Raw genomic sequence first — 24,845 nt, 5'->3', positions numbered from 1 at the left:
ACCCCAAAACATTTCACCTTTTTCTCAAGTGCACACGGAAACTTCTCCAGGATAGATCACATCCTGGATCATAAATCTAGCCTTGGTAAATTCAAAAAAATTGAAATCATTCCAAGCATCTTTTCTGACCACAATGCAGTAAGATTAGATCTCAATTACAGGAGAAAAACTATTAAAAATTCCCACATATGGAGGCTGAACAACACGCTGCTGAATAACCAACAAATCACAGAAGAAATCAAAAAAGAAATCAAAATATGCATAGAAACGAGTGAAAATGAAAACACAACGACCCCAAACCTGTGGGACACTGTAAAAGCAGTGCTAAGGGGAAAGTTCATAGCAATATAGGCATACCTCAAGGAACAAGAAAAAAATCAAATAAATAACCTAACTCTACACCTAAAGCAACTAGAAAAGGAAGAAATGAAGAACCCCAGGGTTAGTAGAAGGAAAGACATCTTAAAAACTAGGGCAGAAATAAATGCAAAAGAAACAAAAGAGACCATAGCAACAATCAACAAAGCCAAAAGCTGGTTCTTTGAGAGGATAAATAAAATTGACAAACCATTAGCCAGACTCATCAAGAAACAAAGGGAGAAAAATCAAATCAATAAAATTAGAAACAAAAATGGAGAGATCACGACAACACAGAAATACAAAGGATCATAAAAGACTACTATCAGCAATTATATGCCAATAAAATGGACAACTTGGAAGAAATGGACAAATTCTTAGAAAAGTACAACTTTCCAAAACTCGACCAGGAAGAAATAGAAAATCTTAACAGACCATCACAAGCATGAAAATTGAAACTGTGATCAGAAATCTTCCAGCAAACAAAAGCCCCGGTCCAGACGACTTCACAGCTGAATTCTACTAAAAATTTAGAGAAGAGCTAACACCTATCCTACTCAAACTCTTCCAGAAAATTGCAGAGGAAGGTAAACTTCCAAACTCATTCTATGAGGCCACCATCACCCTAATACCAAAACCTGACAAAGATGCCACAAAAAAAGAAAACTACAGGCCAATATCACCGATGAACATAGATGCAAAAATCCTTAACAAAATTCTAGCAACCAGAATCCAACAACACATTAAAGATCATACATCATGACCAAGTGGGCTTTATCCCAGGGATGTAAGGATTCTTCAGTATCCACAAATCAATCAATGTAACACACCACATTAACAAATTGAAAAATAAAAGCCATATGATTATCTCAATAGATGCAGAGAAAGCCTTTGACAAAATTCAACATCCATTTATGATAAAAACCCTCCAGAAAGCAGGAATAAAAGGAACATACCTCAACATAATAAAAGCTATATGACAAACCCACAGCAAACATTATCCTCAATGGTGAAAAATTGAAAGCATTTTCCCTAAAGTCAGGAACAAGACAAGGATGCCCACTCTCACCACTACTATTCAACATAGTTTTGGAAGTTTTGGCCACAGCAATCAGAGCAGAAAAAGAAATAAAAGGAATCCAGACTGGAAAAGAAGAAGTAAAACTCACTGTTTGCAGATGACATGATCCTCTACATAGAAAACCCTAAAGACACTACCAGAAAATACCATTACAAGAGCTAATCAATGAATATAGTAAAGTTTCAGGATATAAAATCAACACACAGAAATCTCTTGCATTCCTATACACTAATAATGAGAAAATAGAGAAATTAAGGAAACAATTTCATTCACCATTGCAATGAAAAGAATAAAACACTTAGGAATATATCTATCTAAAGAAAGAAAAGACCTATATATAGAAAACTATAAAACACTGGTGAAAGAAATCAAAGAGGACACTAATAGATGGAGAAATATACCATGTTCATGGATTGGAAGAATCAATATAGTGAAAATGAGTATACTACCCAAAGGAATCTATAGATTCAATGCAATCCCTATCAAGCTACCAACAGTATTCTTCACAGAGCTAGAATAAATAATTTCACAATTAGTATGGAAACACAAAAAACCTTGAATTGCCAAAACAATCTTGAGAAAGAATGGAACTGGAGGAATCAACCTGCCTGACTTCAGGCTCTACTACAAAGCCACAGTCATCAAGACAGTATGGTACTGGCACAAAGACAGAAATATAGATCATTGGAACAAAATAGAAAGCCCAGAGATAAATCCAAGCACCTATGGACACCTTATTTTCAACAAAAGAGGCAAGAATATACAATGGAGAGAAGACAATCTCTTTAACAAGTGATGCTGGGAAAACTGGCCAACCACTTGTAAAAGAATGAAACTAGAACACTTTCTAACACTGTACACAAAAATAAACTCAAAATGGATTAAAGATCTAAACATAAGACCAGAAACTATAAAACTCCTAGAGGAGAACCTAGGCAAAACACTCTCTGACCTAAATCACAGCAGGATCCTCTATGACCCACCTCCAAGAATATTGGAAATAAAAGCAAAAATAAACAAGTGGGACCTAATTAAACTTAAAAGCTTTTGCACAACAAAGGAAACTATAAGCAAGGTGAAAAGACAGCCTTCAGAATTGGAGAAAATAATAGCAATTGAAGCAACTGACAAAGAATTAATCTCAAAAATATACAAGCAACTCCTGCAGCTCAATTCCAGAAAAATAAATGACCCAATCAAAAAATGGGCCAAAGAACTAAACAGAAGTTTCTCCAAAGAAGGCATACAGATGGCTAACAAACACATGAAAAGATGCTCAACATCAGTCATTATCAGAGAAATGCAAATCAAAACCACAATGAGGTACCATTTCACCCCAGTCAGAATGGCTACTACCCAAAAGTCTCCAAGCAATAAATGCTGGAGAGGGTGTGGAGAAAAGGGAACCCTCTGACACTGTTGGTGGGAATGCAAACTAGTACAGCCACTATGGAGAACAGTGTGGAGATTCCTTAAAAAACTGGAAATAGAACTGCCATACGACCCAGCAATCCCACTGCTGGGCATACACACTGAGGAGACCAAAATTGAAAGAGACACGTGTAGCCCAATGTTCATCGTGGCACTCTTTATACTAGCCAGGACATGGAAGCAACCTAGATGTCCATTGGCAGATGAATGGATAAGAAAGCTGTGGTACATATATACAATGGAGTATTATTCAGCCATCAAAAAAATACATTTGAATCAGTTCTAATGAAGTGGATGAAACTGGAGCCTATTATACAGAGTGAAGTAAGCCAATACAGTATAATAACACATATATAAGGAATTTAGAAAGATGGTAATGATAACCCTGTGTGCAAGACAGCAAAAGAGACACAGATGTATAGAACAGTCTTTTGGACTCTGTGGGAGAGGGCGAGGGTGGGACGGTTTGGGAGAATGGCATTAAAACATGTATATTATTATATGTGAACGAATTGCCAGTCCAGGTTTGAGGCATGATGCAGGATGCTCGGGGCTGGTGCACTGGGATGACCCAGAGGGATGGTATGGGTAGGGAGGTGGGAGGGGGTTTCAGGATGGGGAACACATGTACACCTCTGGCGGATTCATGTCAATGTATGGCAAAACCAATACAATATTGTAAAGTAAAAAAAAAAAAGTTCTTCTAAAAAATAATAAAATAAAAATAAAAAGCCTCGTAAAAAACAAAAACAAAAACAAATGAATCAGTTTTTCACATTAGGTGGTCAAAGTATTGGAGCTTCAGCTTCAGCACCAGTCCTTCCAATGAATATTCAGGGCTGATTTGCTTTAGGATGGACTGGTTGGATCTCCTTGCAATCCAAGGGACTTTCAAAAGTCTTCTCCAACACCACAGTTCAAAAGCATAAATTCTTTGGTGCTCAGCTTTCTTTATAGCCCAACCCTCACATCCATACATGACCACTGGAAAAACCATTGCTTTGACTAGATGGACTTTTGTTGGCAGAGTGATGTTTCTTCTTTTTAATACGCTGTTTAGGTTGGTCATAGTTTTTCTTCCAAGGAGCAATGCCTTTTAATTTCATGGCTGCAGTCACCATCTGCAGTGATTTTGGAGCCCAGGAAAATAAAGTCTGTCACTGTTTCCATTGTTTCTCCATCTTTTTGCCATGAAGTGATGGGAAAAGATACCACGATCTTAGTTTTTTGAATGTTGAGTTTTAAGTCAACTTTTTCACTCTCCTCTTTCACTTTCGTCAAGAGGCTCTTTAGTTCCTCTTCACTTTCTTCCATAAGAGTGGTGTCATCTGCATGTCTGAGGTTATTGACATTTCTCTCGGCAATCTTATTTCCACCTTGTGCTTCATCCCAGCCCAGCATTTCTCAACTTTGAGGTACTATTTTCCCAATTTTGAACTGGTCTGTTGTTCCACGTCCAGTTCTAACTGTTTCTTATCGACCTGTGTACAGGTTTCTCAGGAGGCAGGTAAGGTGGTCTGGTATTCCCATCTCTTGAAGAATTTTCCACAGTTTATTGTGATCCACACAGTCAAAGGCTTTGGCATAGTCAATGAGGCAGAAATAGATGTTTTTCTGGAGTTCTGTTGCTTTTTCTATGATCCAATGGATGTTGGCAATTTGATCTCTGGTTCCTCTGCCTCTTCTAAATCCAGCTTGAACATCTGGAAATTCTCAGTTCCAGTACTGTTGAAACCTATCTTGGAGAATTTTGAGCATTACTTTGATAGTGTGTGAGATGAGTGCAATTGTGTGGTAGTTTTGAACATTCTTTGGCATTGCCTTTCTTTGGGATTGGAATGAAAACTGACCTTTTCCAGTTATGTGGCCACTGCTGAGTTTTCCATATTTGGTGTCATATGAGTGCAGCATCAACTTTTAGGATTTGAAATAGCTCAGCTGGAATTCCATCACCTTCACTAGATTTGTTCGAAGTGATGCTTCCTAAGTCCCACCTGACTTTGTGCTTGAGGATGTCTGGGTCTTGGTGAGGAATGTATGCACATCTGGAAATGACCTGGAAATGCTGAGATAGGGATGAACAAATAACCCCAGATTTGTCTCCTTATCATTATGAATTATCATGAGAATAAAACTGATCTTTGTTTCTCTGTGTGTGGATCTTTGCATTTTAATACATTCATGTAACCAGTACCACGATCAGGACAAAGATCTAACCATCACCACCCCCTCCACCCCCACCCCCTGCCAAACTCCTGTGTGCCGGCTTCTTTTTTACTCACACTGGAATGTTGCTGCACAAAATTGTTCATATGTTAAATATAATTGTGTGTTAGTTGCTCAGTCATGTCTGACTCTTTGTGACCCCATGGACTGTAGCCCACCAGGCTCCTCTGTCCATGGAATTCTCCAGGCAAGAATACTGGAGTGGGTTGCCATTCCCTTCTCCAGGGAATCTTCCCAATTGAGGGATCGAATCTGGTTCTCCTGCATTGCAGGCAGATTCTTTACCATCTAAGCCACCAGGGAAGCCCAAATATAAATACAAATATAAATTTTAAAAATATTGTGCCACTTGGCTTGCCATCATGGTTTCTGATGAGAAGGGTCATTTGGTTTCTCTATAGGTAATAGGTCATTTTTGCCTGGCTTTTTTCAAGATTTTTCTTTGCCTTTAGTTTTTAGCCACAAGACAGCTCCTCCAGTGCAAGGTATGGGGTCCTGATTCCAGGAGGGAATGAGTGCAAGCAATGTGAGAAGGAAGGAGATCCTGACTGTACAATGGCCACAAGTGGCCTCTTTATCTCTAGGAATGCTCTTGGCTGAAAGTCTGATTTTAATGGCACTGTGTCAATTTAATTGTTAGATCTTTTCCCCCATCCTCTTATTTGCAATCTTTCCATACCCTTGTTTTAGATATGCTCCTTGTAAATAGTATATGGGTGAATTAAAAAAAAAAAAACCACAATCTATCTATGTGCTTTAAATGGACTATTTTGCCCATTCATATTTATTGCAGTTCCTCATATAACTTAACTTATAGTCATTTTCTATTTTTTGCTTCACTGATTGATTTTTTTCTCCAAACTGAAAGTTAAAATTGTAAGATTATTTCTGTTCTTTTTTTTTTTTTTTTGGTCTATTTTATTTTTATCAAACTCTAGTTGATTTACAATGTTGTGTTAGTTTCTGGTGTACAGCAAGCTGACTCATATATATATACATGTATAGTTTATTACAAGATACTGAATATAGTTCCAGGTGCTTTATAGTAAGACCTGGCTGCTTATCCATATTATATACAGTAGTTTGTATCTGCTAATCCCAAACTTGTAATTTATCCCTCTCCACCCTCTTTCCCCTTTGATAACTGTAAGTTTGTTTTCTATGCCTGTGAATCTGTTTCTGTTTCGTAAATAAGTTCATTTGGATAGTTTTTTAGATTTCACATATAAGTGATATCATACGATATTATCTTTCTCTGTCTGACTGACTTCACTTAATATGATAATCTCTAGGTCCATCCGTGTTGCTGCAAATGGCATTATTTCATTCCTGTTTGTGGCTGAGTTATATACATATATATGTATATATGTATGTACATATATATAAACATAAATATTATATATATATATATATATATACACACACCACATCTTCTTTACCCATTCATCTGTCAATGAACATTTAGGTTGCTTCCATGTGTTGGCTATTATAAACAGTGCTATGAATATTGGGGAGCATTTATCATTTTGCATGTGTGTAGCTTTTCTTTTTTATTGGCATGTATGATTTTGAATTAGAATTTTCTTCAGATATATGTCCAGCAGTGGGATTGCTGGGTCATATGGCAGCTCTATTTTTAGTTTTTTAAGAAAACTCCATACAGTTTTCCATAGTGGCTGGACCAACTTAAATACCCACCAACAGTGTCGGAGGGTTCCCTTTTCCCCTCACCCTCTCCAAAACCTATTATTTGTAGACTTTTTGATGATATCCATTCTGACTACTGTGAGGTGATATCTCATTGTAGTTTTGATTTACATTTCTCTAATAATTTGTGATGTTGAACATCATGTGTGACAAAGGTTAAATGTAATCAATATCTTTAGTTCTTTTCTCAACTAGACTCCAGGATTGTTTGCCTAGAGAATCCCGTGGACAGAGGAGTTTGGTGGGCTGCTGTCCATAGGGTTGCACAGAGTTGGACATGACTGAAGCGACTTAGCATGCACGCATGCATTGGAGAAGGAAATGGCAACCCACTCCAGTGTTCTTGCCTGGAGGATCCTAGGGACTGAGGAGCCTGGTGGGCTGCCGTCTATGGGGTCGCACAGAGTCGGACATGACTAAAGTGACTTAGCAGCAGCAGCAGCAGACAAAAGGGAGTCATGTAATGTTGCAATTTCTTTTTAGTTAATGCCATTTGACAGATTTAAGACATTCTTTTTGTCTTTCTTTTTAATTTACTTTGATGTGTTTAGATGATAATTTCTTTCTATTTACTCTGCTTTGTATTTGTCGTGCTTCCTTTCTCTGAGAATTCTTTCCCCTTGTTGACATTGTTGTGTATCCTTTTGCTCTAATAAAACTCAGCCGTGAGTACGACTAGATGTGGAGTTCGTTCCCACAAGCGGAGCACTGAGCGTGTGGGTGGCTGTGGGGGTCCAAGTGGGCAGATGCTGGTTTCAAGACTCAGTTCTCTGAATTCATGCTCCTGCTTCTATTATGGCTTATTCAGGTTGGCCATGAATTTAAAAACACATGACTCCTATTTTATCCAGAAGTTATAGGTATCTTTTTTTGTGGGTGGTAGTGATTTAGTCGCTAAGTCATGTCCAACTCTTGCAACCCCATGGACTGTAGCCTGCCAGGCTCCTCTGTCCATGGGATTCTCCAGGCAAGAATACTGGAGTGGATTGCCATTTTCTTCTCCAGGGGATCTCCCTGACCCAGAAATCGAACCTGGTCTCCTGCATTGCAGGCAGATTCTTTACCGACTGAGCTGTGAGGGAAGCCCCCCACTTTTTTTTTGTGGGACAAGTATCCAAGGTTTGTATTTCATCACACTGTTGGATGTTCTAGCTTTATAAAAAAGATTTCTGAAATGATTGCATCTCAGTGTTATCTTGTCTAATTCTTAATATTTCCAAACAGTCAAAATAAAAAAAAAGTACAACTCTCAAATAGTCAAGGATTTACCCTCTTAACTCTGAATTGTAAGTAGCTGGGCTCAGAGTCTCCATTCCTTTCATCCATCCCTGGGTATTTGGACCCACAGTTCCCGGTACCAGCCTTAAAGAGACTCTGTTTTCAGGGATGGCTACTCTAGCCCCAGAGAGGGGTTGTGAGTGGGAGGATCTTCCTAGCTTTGCTGTTGGCTCATTCTCCTCTGTCTCCCTCCAGCCAAGAGAAATACCCTAGGCAAGAAGCTGGGAGCAACAACAGGGGAGTTTATTATCATCAGTGCTCAAGAGGGGCATGAGGCAGGCGGGTGGTGAAGGTGAGCCGGAAATAGGCAAGAACAGCTGAGACGGTGGAGCAGGCGGCGGCTGTGGCCATGAGGGAGGATCACTGGGTCAGACAGAGCCTCTCTTCCTGGCCTGGCTTTTCTCTCATGAGGCAGACGCTCCAGGCACAAGTCCTCTGGAGAGGCAGGGCTGGATCTCACTCACTCCTGACAGTTTCTTCCAAGGGAAGGTCTCTTTTCTAAGGGAAAAGGAGAGGGTGAGATGGCCCACAGGGGAGAGACAGTGTAAATGCTCTCCTCCAGGGCAGCTCAGTTCTGGAGTCAATCGGATCTGACATCAGCCTCGTGCAAAGAGCCCTAGGTCCCACCATGGACCTGCACATTCCTGGCTCCATGGGGTCTTTGGACTGGGTACCACTTAGTCAGGGATAGGAACTCCCTGGGCTGGGCCACCACGGGGGTAGCAAAACAGGAATCATGCCTGTTGAGACTCTCTGTAAGGACCCTTTTCTCCTCCCCAAACCACCCACTCTCCATTCCTGTTCCTGCCGGACAGTCTTGCTGCCCCCACCATGCAAGCTTTAGGGACTCACCTCCTTACGTCTGTATCTTCTCCAGCAGCACAGACACAGGGGCAGCAGAGATGCCAGAAGCAGTAGAACCCAGACCCCTAACAACATGGCATTGATGCTTATGAACAGGGCCTGGGGACAGAGGACCAAAGCCGTGAGCCCCCAGAGTGACTGTTGCCACGTGGAGTCTGTGTCCCCCTTCCACATGGCACAGGGTCACTCTCCACCCCATTTGTCCTGTTCCCCATGTCTGTAGCTTCCAGGGTTGGGGGGTGGTGGGATGAAGAAGGAGCCCTGTGTTGGGGGGTCTGTGAGTGTAGCATGGAGAGAGCAGCCAGAAGCCCCGTTGGTGTCCTCATCAGAACAGGGACAGGCTTGGGCTGTGACCCGTTTCCCTGACAACCCCGAGACCTGAACAGACATCGAATCCCTTCACACCTCATCCCGTATGTGCAATATTAGCTCTATCGGCTCATTTATTCTGATTTCGAAGTTTGTATTTCCCACAGATCTGTAACTGCCCACAAACCGCAGGGACTGCTTGTGTTTTGTTCACTGCCACGTCTGTCTGTTGGGGCAGAACAGGGCACACCCTCTTCGATGGACGGCCTCCCTCCCATCCAGGGTCGGACTCCCCCCACCCCTTCCCCCGCCTGCTGCCCTGTGTCCCCGCCTGGCTACCTTCAGCATGTTCACGTAGGCGGTGCACTGTTGCAGCCTCTCGAGGTCTGGACTCAGGGTGGGGGCCCCGGTGGGCCTCCAGGAGGGGGAGACATTACAGATGCCCTTATAGAAAATAAAGTGGTACTCATAGAATCTTCCAGCCCCGATTATGGTGGCAGCAGTGGCCGTGGAGAAGGCTGCCAGGGCGAGCAGGGTCCTCAGCAGGGCCTGGTGAGGAGCAGATGCAGAGAGAGACCTTGGAGACTCAGTCTCTCTGGTGCCCACCCTGGGGCCAGGGGTGGGAGGGGGGGAGCCCAGGGGAGGGGCGTGTGATGGAGCCGGAGGCTTGGGAAGGCCTCCAGCTTGTGGGCCTGGTGTTCACCCTTGCCCTTCCCCAACTCACCCAGTAGATGCCACCTCGTTTCTCGTAAATGAAGGCGACAGCTCCAGCCAGCACAGCCTGGGGAGAGGTTGAAGCTGCAGGGTTTGTGCAGAACCCCCAACTCCCGCATCCCCTGCCTCCTCCCCAGCTGCCCGCTTCCTTTTTCCTCCATGACTCCCGCAGTCGTCTAGCTGGCCCTTCCCCACAGCACTCCACACAGGCCCGAGGTCTGTGGTCTGTAAGGTCACGGGGAGAGTATTGAGGCCTGAATTAAAACTCCTGAGGCTGTAGGACCCTCTACTTGGGGGACATCAGACAAATGCTCATGGTCAAGCCAGGAGTGAGCCCTCCTTCCCTTCTCCAAACCCTCTCTTTCGAGGCAGCACCAGGGGCTTTACGAAAGCTCCAGGGTGGTGGGGTGGAACGTCCAGGTTGTTGGAGGAGCTCTCGGTACAGGATGAGGGTCAGCCGCCTCTGGGTGGGTGTGGGCGCCCATTCCAACAGCGCTCAGGCTCCCACCCAGTGAGCCTTCCAGGACAGGAAGCCTGGTCAATCCCGGAGGAAAGATGGATCAGGATCCTGTTTGGCTGTAGCTCACCTCAGTGTTTTTGCCATGGTAACCATGAGGATGGTTACTTTTGGCTCCTCTCTTCATACGTGCGCTTTGTTGTTGTTCTGTGAGTGTGGGCAGGACACGGGGTGCCTGGGTCCTGCCATGACCCGCCCCCCCATCTCCTGCTGCAGGTGGCATACCCCCTTCTGCTGACATCACCACTGTGGTCCAGGGGTCCCCCCTCCCCTGAGAGCCCGGTGTGCAGGACCCGCAGAGGATCATGCGAAGCCAGCAGGAGGTGCCCCTGGCTCATACACCCTCCTGCACGTCCTGCCTCCCCATCTTAAAGCAGCGCCGGAGTCTAGAGATGAGCCCGCCCAAGATCCTCAGCTGATCTGTTGAAGGTGGGAGAAGCGGTGGGAGAGGCCCCGGGCAGCGACCTGGGAGGGCTGACCGGTGGCCGTGGCAATCGCAGCCCTTGGCTCGCTGGTTGCCTGTCGGTAGAAGCAGGGCATCGGCCTGGAGGAGCCGGGGGTGTGTTCGGGTGCCAACAGTCCCTGTTTTGCTGGGGGCGATGGCAGTGGCCTCTCTCTCTTCGCATCCATTCTGCCTACCGTCCTCCTGTCCCACTCACCACAGCCCCTGTCCAGATGGGAGCTCCCGAGTTCCGCAGGGTGGTAGAGGAGAAGATGTAGAGGAATCCTCCCAGGACCCCGCTCAGCAGCCCCAACACGATCTGCATCACCTGAAAGATGAGAAACCTAAGCACACGGATCCTGGATCCCAGGAGCAACCCTCTGCGCCTAAGTCTCAGGGTAGCTTTGGAGACCTGCCACTCCAGCTATTAACAGTTAGAACCTCAAGAAAGAGAGAGAAAAAGAGGGGGGAAGGGAAGGCAGAGGAGAGGAAGGGAGACAAGGGGAGGGGAGGGAGAGGATGAACTCAGGGCTCCCCCAGCTGGGACTTTAAATGGTCAGGGGCTCCTTTGGCCTTTCAGCCCATAGCCTACCCTACCCACAGCTCTCATTGAGAGGTAAGTGGGGGGAAAAGCAGGAACTTGATCTCCGGTTGGAAGATAAGACTGGCTTAGCCTCCTGTTTAGAGAGAGGCTGCCAGGGAGGGTGCATAGCGACAGGAGAGGGGCTTCCCCTTCCAGGTCTGGGGAGCCTGGGCATCAGTCTGTGCCCCTTGTGGCCAGCAGCCTTACTCACCCAGGAGGTTGCCAGCAGCCGGTGGCGGCCCAGGGCCCGGGAGGTGGCGCGGGGCCTGGGCAGGAGGAGGGGCTGCAGCAGGGAGCACCCGCCTAGCAGGAGCTTGGCCAGACCTGACTCGTGGTGGAAGTGCACCTGGATGCTGGCGGGCTGGGGAGCCCTGGGGGCTGCCTCCCCGCAGTCCACTGTCTCCATGCCTCTGGACACCCACCTGGCGGGGAGGAAGGGAGCGTCAGGGGCGAAGAGTGGGCAGGAGGAGGTTGGTATGGATTTCACAGGAGCTGGTGGAGACCCCCTACACCACTTCGGGTCACAGAGCAGCACCCAGGACCTGTCTTGAGGGGGCATCTCGTGAAGGATGCTTGAGTCTCCTGAGGCTGGGACCACTGCTCGGTCTATGGGGCCTCCCCTTCCCCCCAGACCTTCCCTTCATCCTCCTCCCACTGCCTTGGGGGCTGGACCAGGCCGTGTCCCAGAGTTCTCACTTCTCTCCTTTGCCCCCAGCAGGCTTGTGCCACCCCAGCCCGCCTGCCACCGGCTCCTCTCTCTGCCTCTTCCCCTTTGGAGCCCCCAGGCTGCTGGGCAGAACCGAGTCCTGGCTGCCTCCTGAATTTCTCTGGAAGCAGCTGTTCCCTAGCTGAGTCTGGGGACCCTCCAGCAACCCCTGAATATTCCTCTCCCCACCAATGGCTCCTCAGTCCTCCTGTTCTAACTGTGCCCCTCCCCTCAACCCCACAAACCCAGTGTGAAGGATGAAGCCATGGGTGGAGATGGAGACCAAAGGTGGGAACAACTTGGCATCAATGCACCTGGCCCCCCACTCCTGTACCTTTCTGGAGGCTCCTCCTCTGCAGGGGAGGTTGGTCCCTGCCCCTCCCTCCCTGCCCAGCAAGTTCTGGAGGGCCTGTGGCGGCAGGGTGGGGCCTCCTCTGAGAAGGGTCTTGGGGGAAAGGGCCCCCCCAGGCTATGGACCTACCTTACCTGCTCTCCTCAGGGACCGGCAGTGGAGAGTGGTGGGCAGGGCTGGGGAGACCCGAGCAGGCAGAAGCGGGAGGTACTTGGTGGAGTGCCAGCAGGGAAGGATGAGGCAACTTCCCAGCTGGAGCACAGGGCCCCTCCAAGGTTTTCCAGCTGCTGGGGAAAGCTGGGCTCTGGCATCCGGGAGAGCGCAAGGGCCAGGTGGGTGGCCTGGGAGACTGAAGAGCTGACCAGCCCTGGGAAACCCTAAGAGGCCATTCTGTCTCCTGTCCCCACCAGGGCAGGGGCTTTCTGATCAAGAATTCCCCCAGTGTGTGTACTGTCTGAGTAGGTATGGGCATGCTGGAGTGTATGTGTGTGTGCCTTCTCCGGCCAGCCTGACTGTCTACTCAAGACCAAACCCCCCTAGAGGGGCCCCTTTGGCCCAGCTTCTTTCTGGGAAGTCAAGATGCTGAAGGTCAGGTCCTTATAACTCCATCCCTTCCTTCTGCTTTCTCCCACCCCCCGGTGGGTCTCAGCTCTGGGCAGCTCCTCCCAGCTCTGCCCGGCTTGGCCACTGGCTCCCAGAGGACAGCAGGTGAGAAGAGCCTTCACAGCCTAGGTGATCCCCCCTTCCAGGAGACACTCACTGCCAGACCCCAACCCCCAACTCTCTCTAGGAGGCTCCAAGACCAGTCCCCAAAGCCCCCATCCTGTCTCACAGGATGCCATTCTCCCCAGTTCCTGGTTCCCCTGGACCTGCTTGGAAGGCAGGGATACATTAGCGAGAGGAAGGGACCCTAGAAAAATGCCTGGGGAGGGCCGGGAGCCCACGTCTGGCCACATCAACTGGGCGGCTGTTCCTCCCTAGTGCCTCATGCCTCTATTCCAGGGGTAAGGCGGCTGAGGCTAAAGAGGGTTTGCAGTGAGAGGTCTTTTGGTAGGAAAGGTGGAAGGTGGAGGGCCCAGGGTATAGCATGGGCCCTGGCCCTTTCTCTCCAGCTTGAGGCGGTGCTGGGAGGAGCCGGGCAGACAGGAGGATCCAGGGCTGCGAGGAAGAGCTCCATAACCTGGAGTCAGGGTGGCGTGAAAGGGAACCTTCACGGGGATGGCCTGGCTCAGAGGAAGAGCAGGAATCTAGGCTGATCTGGGGACTGGAGTTGGGAGGTGGGGTAGAGGGGGGAAGTGGTGGTACCCAGAGGACTTGGAGGGAGTAGGGGGGAAGTGCTGGTACCCAGAGGCTTGGAGGAGGGTGGAGGGGGGAGGTAGCAGTACCCAGAGGACTTGGGGGTGGGGTGGGGCGGGGGGAAAGAGGTGGTACCCAGAAGACTTGGAGGCAGCTGGAGCCTAAGGCACATTCTGGGCCTTAATATGATGCTGATTCCTGGAGTCCAAGGATGATCTGGCTGGAATTCTGACTGCGCTTCCTGGGGTGGGTCTGTGAACAGGTCTGAACCTCCTTGTGCATCTGCAGAATCGCTGGACACCTGACTTGTATCCTTCACAGGAGGCCAGGTAGGTGAAGCGTGAAGCTGCTCTGAGAAGCTCATACAATACAGATGGGAAGACTTTAAGTTTATCGTCCTCGCTGATGTTATTAGAATCATTATTAATAATGCTATGATTTAAACAGTGATCATTAGGATGACCATGAGAATTGCTTGTAGGGGATTTCTTTTGGAATGAGGCAAGTTGATTCCAAAATATGCAAGGTGAAGTAATCCAGCAAAAGTGGCCATCAAAGAGAAAAGTAACATGGTGAGGGGGTCAATGAAATAGCTCAACTGAATATTAAACTCTGTATTTATAGTTAAAATTTATGGTCATGGTGCATGACTCATCAGATCCACCAATGGGCCAGTTAAAGACTCAAACAGGCTTGGTTTCCTATGGGAATTTCATTTTTGCTCCAGGGAGCATTTTAAATCAGTGGGAGAAAGATGATGCATTCCATAAACAGGATATATTTTCAGAAGTTTAGAATCTTAAAAAAAAAAACAAAAAACAATTTGGATCCATTTTTTCCCAGCTTACAAGGTAAGTTCCAGACAGATCAACATTTAAATGTGAAAACTGAAAACATAAAAGCACTTAGAAGAAAACAGGGAAGAATTATTCTTTTATGATCTTGACATGGCAAAGTCCTTTTTAAGTATGATATAAAACTCAGAAATCATGAAAAATGAAAATTTTGATTATATAAAAATACAAGCTAAGTCAAAAATAAATTGCAAATATTAAAGCCCTATCTGCAAGTCATGTCACAGATAGTAATTTTTCAAACACACAAAGGACTCCTGTAAAGACCAAAACAAAACAATAAAACAAGGTAGTCATAGGATATGAAAGGGAAGCTCACAAAAGAAGAGGAGAAAGGCTCTTAAACATGAAAAGAAAGTCAACCTCAGTCATAATGGGAGAATTAACAATACTGGAATAGTCATAGAAGAGGATTGGAACAGTCACAGGAAGCATATTAGAAAATGGTAATATTTTTCCGCCTGGAAGGCAACTAGCTGGCTACGAGAGAAAGATAGGAGAGGATTTTAGCAGTATACACTTACTTATCTTTTGATTTTTTTTTACCATATAAAAGTATTATGTGTAAATATACACACCATGCTGCTAAAATAATTCAGATTCCTTTCTTTGTTAATCCCAAACCCCAGACAAACTGTATCTGACCATTTGGGGAAGAGATCCCAGGATACATATGGTGAAAACTCTACAGGTGATTCAGATCTGTATTCCAAATTAAGATCAGGGACTTCCCTGGTGGTTCAGTGGTTAAGACTCTGAACTTTCTAGGCTGGGGCATGGGTTCGATCCCTGGTCAGAGAACTGAGATCCCACATGCCGGGACTTGACATGGAGACTATTTTCTTACCCTGCACTCATGCTGTGTATTCCTCTTCTTCTTCCTCAGCTCTCAGACCTCACTCCTGTACATCTCCCCAGCAGGAAGAATGGCCCAGAACACGCTGACTGTGAATGGAGTTGATGTGGGCTCTGTGCTCTCCCAGCCCACCCACATTGACATCCACATTCACCAGGAATCTGCTTTGGCACAACTGCTAAAAGCTGGGAGTTCCCTAGTGGAGCGCCTGTCTCACCGTCCTGCCAAGGCCAGGATAGGCTATGGACAGCTGGCACTAGGGGTAAGAGTAGGCTGGCTGGAGAGGTGGGTTAGCAAGGTGACACAGAGGCAGGTAACACTCCTTCTCCAATATGATGTGAGGAAAGAAAGTGGGTAAAATCCCCATGAAAACTCACAACTTGTATCCCCGCTTGTTTGGAAGTTTTGACACAGAGATTGAGATGGAAAGAAGTAAGGGATCGCTTCTCTGGTGCAATATGAGCAGTCCCAGCCAGAGGTAGGGGTGGGCGGTGGAAGGATCGCTGGAGGCTGTTGAACCCATGTTGAACCCATATCAGATGCCAGGGGATATGACAGGCACGTTGGGGGGAAGGCCCTTGGTGATCACCTCAAGGTGCTCAGCATCCCTCAGAAGGGTCAGGCAACTACACAAACGCCTAGAGGTAAAGGTAGATCAGGTGGGCACCTGATGCGAAGAGCCAACTCATTGGTAAAGACCCTGATGTTGGGAAAGATCAAAGGCAAACAGAGAAGAGGGTGGCAGAAGATGAGATGGTTGTTTGGTATCACTGATTCAGTGGACATGAGCTTGTGAGCAAGCTCTGGGAGTTGGTGATGGACAGGGAAGCCTGGCGTGCTGCAGTCCATGGGGCTGCAAAGAATTGGACACGACTGAGCGGCTGAACAACAATAGGTGACGTGCTTGGAAGACAGGATGGCCTCCTGCAGAGGGCCTCCTGCAGGGGATGGCATCTGAGCCAGACCTTGAATGGAGAAGCAATGTGTTTAACAGATAGAGGTGGAGGATGGGAGGAAAGGAATTTCAGGTTTTGAGAATGCCTAGAACAAAGGCAAAGAAGCCAAAAAGCATAGGGCAGGTTCTGTCAGAGTAAAGAGAATGGGACTCCTGGCTGATTAGACTGGAAATATACACCATTATTGCTGAGAGCCTTGAGTGACTAGCTGAGGAGTTTGTCCTGGATCAGCTTCTATAGTGGGAAGGATTGGACATGGAGGGATTCTGGGGCAGGCACCCGAGCTTCAGGCAGCCTCCCAGCCAGGTGGTGTCCAGGTAAGAAGTATGGAGGGTCGGCACCTGCAAGGTCACAGCAAAAATGAGGAGGAGAGAGAGGAGTCCAAGTCTTCGGTGGGTGGGGTCACTTGGGAGTGGGTGGACTTGGGGTACCAGGGAGGAGAGGAGTCCGAGAGGATGCTGAGGTTTGGAGTGAGAGTGACCAGAAGACTGGAGCCCTGGAAGTCAGTGAGGCAGACCCTGGTGGTGTGGGGGGTGGGGTCTGGCATTTGGATGCGATGAATCTGAGAGGCTGGCAGGACATGTAGATGACGATGTCCATGTAGGTGGTGATGTCCAAGAAGCTGTGATAGTCAGATCCTCCAGGAAACAGACACTGAGTTGGGTGTTGTTTGCACACCTTTTGAGGTATGCAAAAGGTTTACTGGGGTGTAACATCATGCAGTGCAAAGGGCAGGAGTGGGCAGGGGGAGAGAGGAGGTCTTGATGGAGGCCTGATGAGGTCTGTAGTAGCCCAGTAGGGAGCTTGGGAGCAAAGACTGCCCGTCACAGAAGTCCCGTTCTAGGTGGAAATGGCCCTCGAACCACCGCCTTGCTTAGTCATTGCTGGGCAGCTATCCCTAAAGAATGTGCCTTCGGCTTGAAAGATGTGGGGACCCCGAAGATGGTGACCACTGCAGGCTGTCAGCTAGTGAAGTGTGCAAGTCGCTCAGTCGTGTCTGACTCTTTGCGACCCCATGGACTGGGGCTCACCAGGCTCCTCTGTCCATGGGATTCTCCAGGCCAGAATACTGGAGTGGGTGGCCATTCCCTTCTCCAAGGGATTTTCCTGACCCAGGGATTAAACCCGGGTCTCCTGCATTGCCAGAGGATTCTTTACCGTCTAAGCCACCAGGGAAGCCCAGGCTGTCAGCCAACCACACCTCCTTTCTGGAAGGAGGTCTTTGTGGCCCATCCTGGACAGGATGGTGGGCTTCCCATGGGAAAAAGAGGAGAAAAGAAGCAGGAAGCATCAAATGGGTATGACAAGGTGTGGAATTTAGGAAAACTGGGATTTAGGAAAGAATGAAGGATAAAATACTGTCAAGTCAGAGGGGTGAGGGAGAAGCAGGATGCATTGCTTCATGGATAGAACTTCCAGAATCCAAGCAGAGAAGTCAAGACAGGGCAAGAGAGGGGAGCCATGCCCAGGAGCTGGGAGCTGGGTGTCTGAGCCTGGAGCGTGAGGGCTCATGGGAAGGGGCGTGGCTTTCCCCATCTCTTGCAGGTGACCCAGCTGTTGCTCGGGGCTATCAGCTGTGCTCTTGGTGGGCTTCTCTACTTGGGACCCTGGATTCAGCTGCGTGCCTCGGGCTGTGCCTTGTGGGCAGGGTTTGTGGTGAGTAAGAAAGGGGTTATGAGTCTGTGGCCATACCATCCAGAAGGTGCCCGATCTCATCTGACCTCGGACGCTAAGCAGGGTCGGGCCGGGCTAGTACTTGGATGGGAGGGAAGTGTTGTGATCTCCTTGGGAGGCAAGTGGTCATGGACAAGGAGAAAGAAAGTTCCTTTGGATCTGGGTCAGGGATCGGGGGAAGAGACCACAGACCCAGCGACCAAATGCCTTATGTTATGAGGAGGCTGGTGGGATGAGATGGTTGGATGGCACCACCGACTCAACCGGACAAGAGTTTGGGGAAGCTCGGGAGATGGTGAAGGACAGGGAAGTCTGGCGTGCAGCAGTCCATGGGGTCGCAAAGAGTCGGACACCTCTTAGTGACTGAACAACAGTGATGAGGAGGCTGCCTTAGGGGGTGGGCAAAACCTTTCTTTCCACCCTCCGTTTTCCTCTTAAAGGCATGGCTGGGAAGAGTCAGGCTGTTGTAAGCAGAGTCCTGTCTGTCTGCTAGGTTTCTTTGTCTGGCTCTTGGATCCTGCTTCAAACTGGCTGTTCTGGGGCCTGTTGGGAGAAGTGTGATGGGAGACGGTCAACTGGAGGGCTTTTCTGGTGTCTTCTCTTCCTAGGCCATTGCAGCAGGGAGTTGGGGCCATTGTCCACGAGAAGCGCCGGGGCAAACTCTCCGTGAGTGAGGCATCCTCTGCCCCGCCTTGTCCTCTGTCCCCCTACTACGTCTATTTTCCTGCTCTACTTTTCTGTCTTCTCTCCTTTGGTTTCAAATATCCTAAGATCTTTCCTGGAGGGGTAGGGAGGGTTTATCCCGGACCAGGAAGCTGGGGAAGAGGAGATTGGTTTGAGGCTGGGACCCCATGGCTCTGCCATCCATGGAGGGGGACCGCCTCTTGAATCTCTCTCTTCTAGGGCTGCGTATCAGGTCTGCTCACCCTGGCTGGCATTGCCACGGCCGTGGCCGCTGTCGTCTTCTGTGTGAATAGCTTCATCTGGCAATATGATGGCTTCTATGACATCAGCTCTGTGTGTGATTCCTTAGTCCCTGTCACCCCCACTTCTTGGTACCAACGAAGAAGTTCCTATTCATCGTGGGAGGAGGAGAACTGCAGAAGATACATGCAAATGCTGATGGTGAGAAAGGAGAGTCAATCTCCCAAGAACACATCACAGCTGTAAATTGGGGGGACTGGGGCACCAGAGGGCAGAGATGGAGGCCCTCTGAGCGTGGACCTCATCTGAGGCTGTTGGTTCAGGAGGTATCTTAAATTGAAGACACCATTCAGATCTCTGGGCATGATCATTCCCTGAATCAAAGGGGATGAGGAGCAAAGAGGAGACAGGATATCATGAGCCACCCTTCTGTCTTTCCTGGTGTGTGACTGGTATCACTCATCCCCTGCCGGGTAACACACGGCCCCCAAATGCAGTGACTTAACACTGCAGTTGGTTAGTATGTCTCACATTCTGTGGGTTGACTAGGCTCACACGGGCAGTCCTCACTTGGGTTTTCTCACGCAGTTGCAGTCATGGGTCAGTTGGGTGTGAAGTCATCCAGGAGCTTGATTGGCTGGACTGCCAAGATGGCGCACTCACATGTCAGGGGGCTCAGCTGGGGAGTACCAGCCAGGGAGGCTACAATGGCTTCTCCGTGTGTCTTGGGCAACCGGGTTACAATAGACAGCATCCCACTGTGAGCATTTTAAGATGTAGGCAATGGAAGCTGCCAGGCCCTAGTGTCACTTCCACTGTATTTTGTTGATCAAAGCATTCCCAGGCTTTGATTCCAGAGTTCAGGGGGTTGAGCATTAGTCTCCACCTCTTCACAGGCTGTGGTAAAGTCACCCTGCAGACAAGCAAATGGGATGGAGACTGGCTGCCCTTGTGGTTGGAAAATGCAATCTGCTTCAGTGAGAAGGAGTTAGTTGAACAGACTCTGATACCTCCTAGCAAGATGAGAATAACAGAGGAATCACAGGAGCTGACTCCTGACTGTAACTTTTTTTCCCCCTTTATCTTCAGGATTTGTTCCTAGGAATCCGTGCTCTGCTCCTGGCTATCTGTGCTCTGCAGGTCACTGTGTCCTTGGCTTCCCTGGGCGTGGGTCTTCAAAGCTTCTGTGGCCAGAGCTCCCGGGCCCTGGTGAGCTGTTAGGGAGAAAGATCCCCTGGAGGAGGAAATGGCAACCCACTCCAGTATTCTTTTCTGGAGAATCCCAGAGACAGAGGACCCTGGCGGGCTACTGTCCACTGGGTCACAAAGAGTCAGACACGACTGAAGTGACTGAGCATGCACATCACGCAGGGAAAGGGCGGGTCTGGCTGGTGCAGCTCTAGGGAAAGACAGCGGGGCAGGAACACGGCTGAGCTGTGGTCATGCTCCCCTCACTCAGCCTTTCTCTGTGCTGGGCTCTGCCCTTCGCTGTCTGGGGAAGGTGACCCCATCATTTTGTCCTGGGTTAACATCTGCCTCCTCCGCTTCTTTGCTCTCAGTTCCCCACTTTCTCTCTTTTCTGGCCTAGATCTTGTCTAGCTCCCCTTCTTCCATCAGCTTTTCCTTCCCTCCTTCTTTCCTTTGCCTGATTGCCAAATGGAGCTGACTCTGTCCCATCCTTTTCCTCCCAAGAATTGATTTTCTTCCTGTTTTTCTTTTTCCAGCAGGATGAGGAAGGGTCAGAGAGGAATCTGCTGGGGGAGAATTCAGTGCCCCCTTCCCCCTCCAAGGAGAAGACCACGGCTGTCATTGTCCTGTGAGCAGCCAGAGACCCTTGCCTGGACCCTGCATGCCCCTCCCAAGTTGCCCAGGGCCCCTCACTGCCCTGTCCCACAGACTTGCTTCCTGTGCCCACTTTTCTTCTCCCCACCCTCACCTATTGTGGCCACTCCAGGGTCTTCCATTCAGTGAACAGGTATTGTCACGTTTCCCCCAGTGCTGACTAAACAGAAGCAACCCCAAAGAATGATTTTGTGCGGAAAAGATGTAGTCTTTGTTTGTTAATATACCTGGTACATCGATACTCATGAAATTGAATGAGAATTATGCATGAGATCCAACCAGTCCATCCTAAAGGAAGTCAGTCCTGAATATTCATTGGAGGGACTGATGCTGCAGCTAAAACTCCAATACTTTGGCCACCTGATGAATAGAACTGACTCATTTGGAAAGACCCTGATGCTGGGAACGATTGAAGGCGGGAGGAGAAAGGGACGACAGAGGATGAGATGGTTGGATGGCATCACTGACTCAATGGACATGAGTTTGAATAAGCTCCAAGAGTTGGTGATGGATGGGGAGGCCTGGTGTGATGCAGTCCATGGGGTCGCAAAGAGTCAGACAAGACTGAATGACTGAACTGACTGACTGACGTATCATATGGAAACCGGGTCCAAATAAGACTAAATTTTTGTTCTGCTCTATATCCCGAGTGCAAAAACTCCTTTTGACAATTTCCTTCTGTTCAATGTAAAGTGAAAATAGCTATCATAGACTTAGGATCTTTTTACCTATTGTCTTTAAGCATCTATAATGGATCTGTGGGCTTTATGGAGCCATGCGAGACATGGACCGAGATCATTGCCTCCCTCCCTCCCTTTCTTCCTTCCCTTCCTCTTCCTCCCCCTCTGTCTTTTTACTTTCTTTCCTTCCTCCCTCCATCCCTGCCTTCTTTTCTTTTTCTCTGTCTCCTCCATCTCTTTCTCATTCTCTTCTTTTTTGCGGTAATTACTGTTGGTTCTCTCGCTACACACACACACCACACACATATACCTGTTATTCACTTCTCATGGTAAATGATATGACCGATAAGCTTTTTAGTTTTTAAGTTTTTTATGTACAATATAAATATATAGATATAAGCATTTCTGTTACGGAACCGGATTCATTTGTCCAGTGCGCAGCAAGCATCACCAAATGCCAAGATGCTGAGGTTTGCATCAGAGAAGGCATTTATTTATGAGACAGCCAAGTGAGGAGACGGGAGAATGAATCTCAAATGTGCCTCTCGAAGACAAGGGGCTTGAAGTCTTTGTGGGGTAGAGAAGCAGGGTGGTCTTAGGTGTGGAGAAAGGTGACTCGAAGTGGGGAAGGTGAGGTAGCTGGCACTCTGTACCAGCGTGTCTGATTTATGGGCTTCGTCATGGGATACATGTTCAAAAATGGAGGCACTAGCATGACCAGAGGGTGGAGTTTTCTGATGTCAAAAGGTCGTTCACTGGACCCCCGTGCAGGCTGAGTTTTAGGGTTGGTGGTCCCAATCTGTCTTAGCCAGCTTGAACTGGACAGGGGCTGACTCCAAGTCCTGGAAAACAACTTACCCCATTTTTACTACAAGCTTCCCTTGTGGCTCAGACAGTAAAGAATCTGCCTGCTGTATGGGAGACCTGGGTTCAATCCCTGGGTTGGGAAGATCCCCTGGAGAAGGAAATGGCCACCCACTCGAGTATTCTTGCCTGAAGAATTCCATGGACAAAGGAGCCTGGTGGGCTACAGTCCATGGGGTCACAAAGAGTCGGACACGACTGAGCGACCAGCATTGTTACTACAGTGACCCATTCATCAGAGGTGTTATCTGTAGGGGACCATTAAGGAGTCCAAAAACAATTAGGATGAGCTTGGTCAGTGAAGGCAGCTTACAAGAGAAGGGGGTTTTAATAAGCTGTTTCCTTACCTGCTGTCCTGTAGGATGAGCCCCAGATTTCTGTGGATCACTGGTTTCTGTCAGCCTGGGCTTCCCTGGTGGCTCAGTGGTGAAAGAAGCCACCTGCCAACGCAGGCAATATGGGTTCGATCCCTGGGTCAGGAAGATCCCCTGGAGAAGGAAATGGCAAGCCACTCCAGTATTCTTGCCTGGAGAATTCCATGGACACAGGAGCCTGGCGGGCTACAGTCCATGGAGTCACAAAGAGTCAGACACGACTGAGCGAGTAACAGTTCTGTCAGCCTTATGGGGCATGGTTTCGTTTCTGAGGGGTAAAAGGCATGCCATGGTCTGAGAATTAAGATGTCATAGGGGTTCTCACATTTTTCTGATTCCAACATAATGAGGGGGCTTGCATTTCCATTGTGACTTGATGACATCTCTGACAGGTAGGTTTTATTCATACCTCTTAGCAGACTCATAGCAGAAGAACTGGCTGGGCACCTCCACCTCTACCCACTGCACAATCCTGCCCCACAACGTGGTGCTGACAGGGGCAGAGCTGCTGGGATGAGTGAGGCGTGGCCTCACCATGGGAGCTTCAGGACAGAACCAAGGATGCCCATGAGAGGAGGCATCTTTCTTCTCTTACTTGATTTAAGATGCTGTTAAGGTGCTTACTGCTACTGCTAAGTCACTTCAGTCGTGTCTGACTCTGTGCGACCCCACAGACGGCAGCCCACCAGGCTCCCCTGTCCCTGGGATTCTCCAGACAAGAACACTGGAGTGGGTTGCCATTTCCTTCTCCAATGCAGGAAAGGGAAAAGTGAAAGTGAAGTCGCTCACTCATGTCCAACTCTTAGTGACCCCATGGACTGCAGCCCACCAGGCTCCTCCGTCCATGGGAAGGTGCTTAAGAAGCTGTTAATTTCTGTGCTTTAGTATTTCTAAGCCAGCCCTTTTATGGCTAGATCTGATAGAAATTGTTTTCATGTTTCATTCTGGCAAATAAACCTCAACTTTATAGTTTGTTTCTTTTGTTGTTTTTTCTAGCATAAAGCGATCTCTTACTGTCAGAATCTGGCAGCTTCCTTTTTCTTCCCCTGATGTTTCTAAGTTTCTGAGGGAGGACCTTGCTCCTCCGTCTGACCCCCCTCCCCTCCCCCATTTCTTCTCTTCCATATCCCTCCCCTCCCCTCCCCCCATTCCCCGCCCTCCCTCTCCTCTCCCTGTGAATAGCCTTAGAAGTTTCATAATCTTTGTTTGCCTTTCCCATAGGAAATCAAATTACATCCCTCCCTCTCCTTGCTTTTGTTTACTTGGAAAAACCCAGCAGCCATCTGTCTCTTTGCACAACTCAGTCTTGGGGACCAAACTGTATATTCTCAACTGACTTCACAAGCCTGACCCACGATCTGGCAATTAATCCCAAACCTATGTGTACTTACTGAAGGGTTTAAACTATTCTGAGTGTAAACAGAAAAAAAATAGTTCTATTTTTCTTTTCTCATCACTACTTTTCACTGTGTTTTGTCAACTCCCTGATTCCCCACTGGCTATTGGTCCTTGAACCTTGGCACCAGCATCCAGATTCCACAGCTTGGTGTTTGAGACCCAGTTCTGCATTTCATGATGGTTTAGGGGCAGTAGTTTCCAAGCTGCTTCATGCAGTGTTAGAGCCACCCCAAAGCCTGCTTCAGGGCTGTCAGGATATAAGTGTTGGTGTGAGGGCTGGAGGGCTCTGATGCCTCCAACCCCCTTCAGCTGGAGCTGAACATCACTTGTTAGAATACAAAGTGTTCCATTACTTGCGGAAAGAGTTCTGTATTTTAAAAGCTCTTTAAATAATCAACTGTATATATGTGTGTGTATGTACGTATAAGTATATATGCTTCCCTGGTGTTGTTAGTGGTAAAAAACCTGCCTGCCAATGCAGGAGATGTAAGAGACATGGGTTCAATCCCTAGGTGGGGAAGATCACCTGGGGGAGGGCATGGCAGCCCACTCCAGCATTC

General features: G+C 48.0%; 2 protein-coding genes across 4 annotated transcripts; one reads left to right on the top strand and one right to left on the bottom strand.

Annotated features, from left to right (window-relative positions):
• Window positions 1–8,302: 8,302 nt before the first annotated feature.
• On the bottom strand, window positions 8,303–11,931 carry TMEM176A (transmembrane protein 176A; the record flags this gene model as incomplete). Its single annotated transcript, NM_205779.1, is given in 6 exon segments — window positions 8,303–8,578; window positions 8,933–9,043; window positions 9,593–9,802; window positions 9,978–10,034; window positions 11,144–11,254; window positions 11,721–11,931. Coding segments are annotated over 6 exon segments (726 nt in total). The 3' UTR covers window positions 8,303–8,536.
• Window positions 11,932–13,148: 1,217 nt separating this feature from the next.
• Window positions 13,149–23,854, top strand: TMEM176B (transmembrane protein 176B). 3 transcript variants are annotated; one of them, NM_001099145.3, is given in 9 exon segments: window positions 13,149–13,275; window positions 14,126–14,192; window positions 15,604–15,835; window positions 18,075–18,185; window positions 18,812–18,822; window positions 18,824–18,869; window positions 19,107–19,328; window positions 20,217–20,336; window positions 20,852–23,854. In NM_001099145.3, coding segments are annotated over 7 exon segments (798 nt in total). In that variant the 5' UTR covers window positions 13,149–13,275; window positions 14,126–14,192; window positions 15,604–15,643; the 3' UTR covers window positions 20,948–23,854.
• The last annotated feature ends 991 nt before the right edge of the window (window positions 23,855–24,845 follow it).

This window comes from Bos taurus, chromosome 4 (genome assembly GCF_002263795.3).
Source record: "Bos taurus isolate L1 Dominette 01449 registration number 42190680 breed Hereford chromosome 4, ARS-UCD2.0, whole genome shotgun sequence".
NCBI classification, from domain to species: Eukaryota; Metazoa; Chordata; class Mammalia; order Artiodactyla; family Bovidae; genus Bos; species Bos taurus.
The sequence above is the reverse complement of the archived record's forward strand: the minus strand, read 5'-3'. Positions and strand labels throughout refer to the sequence as shown.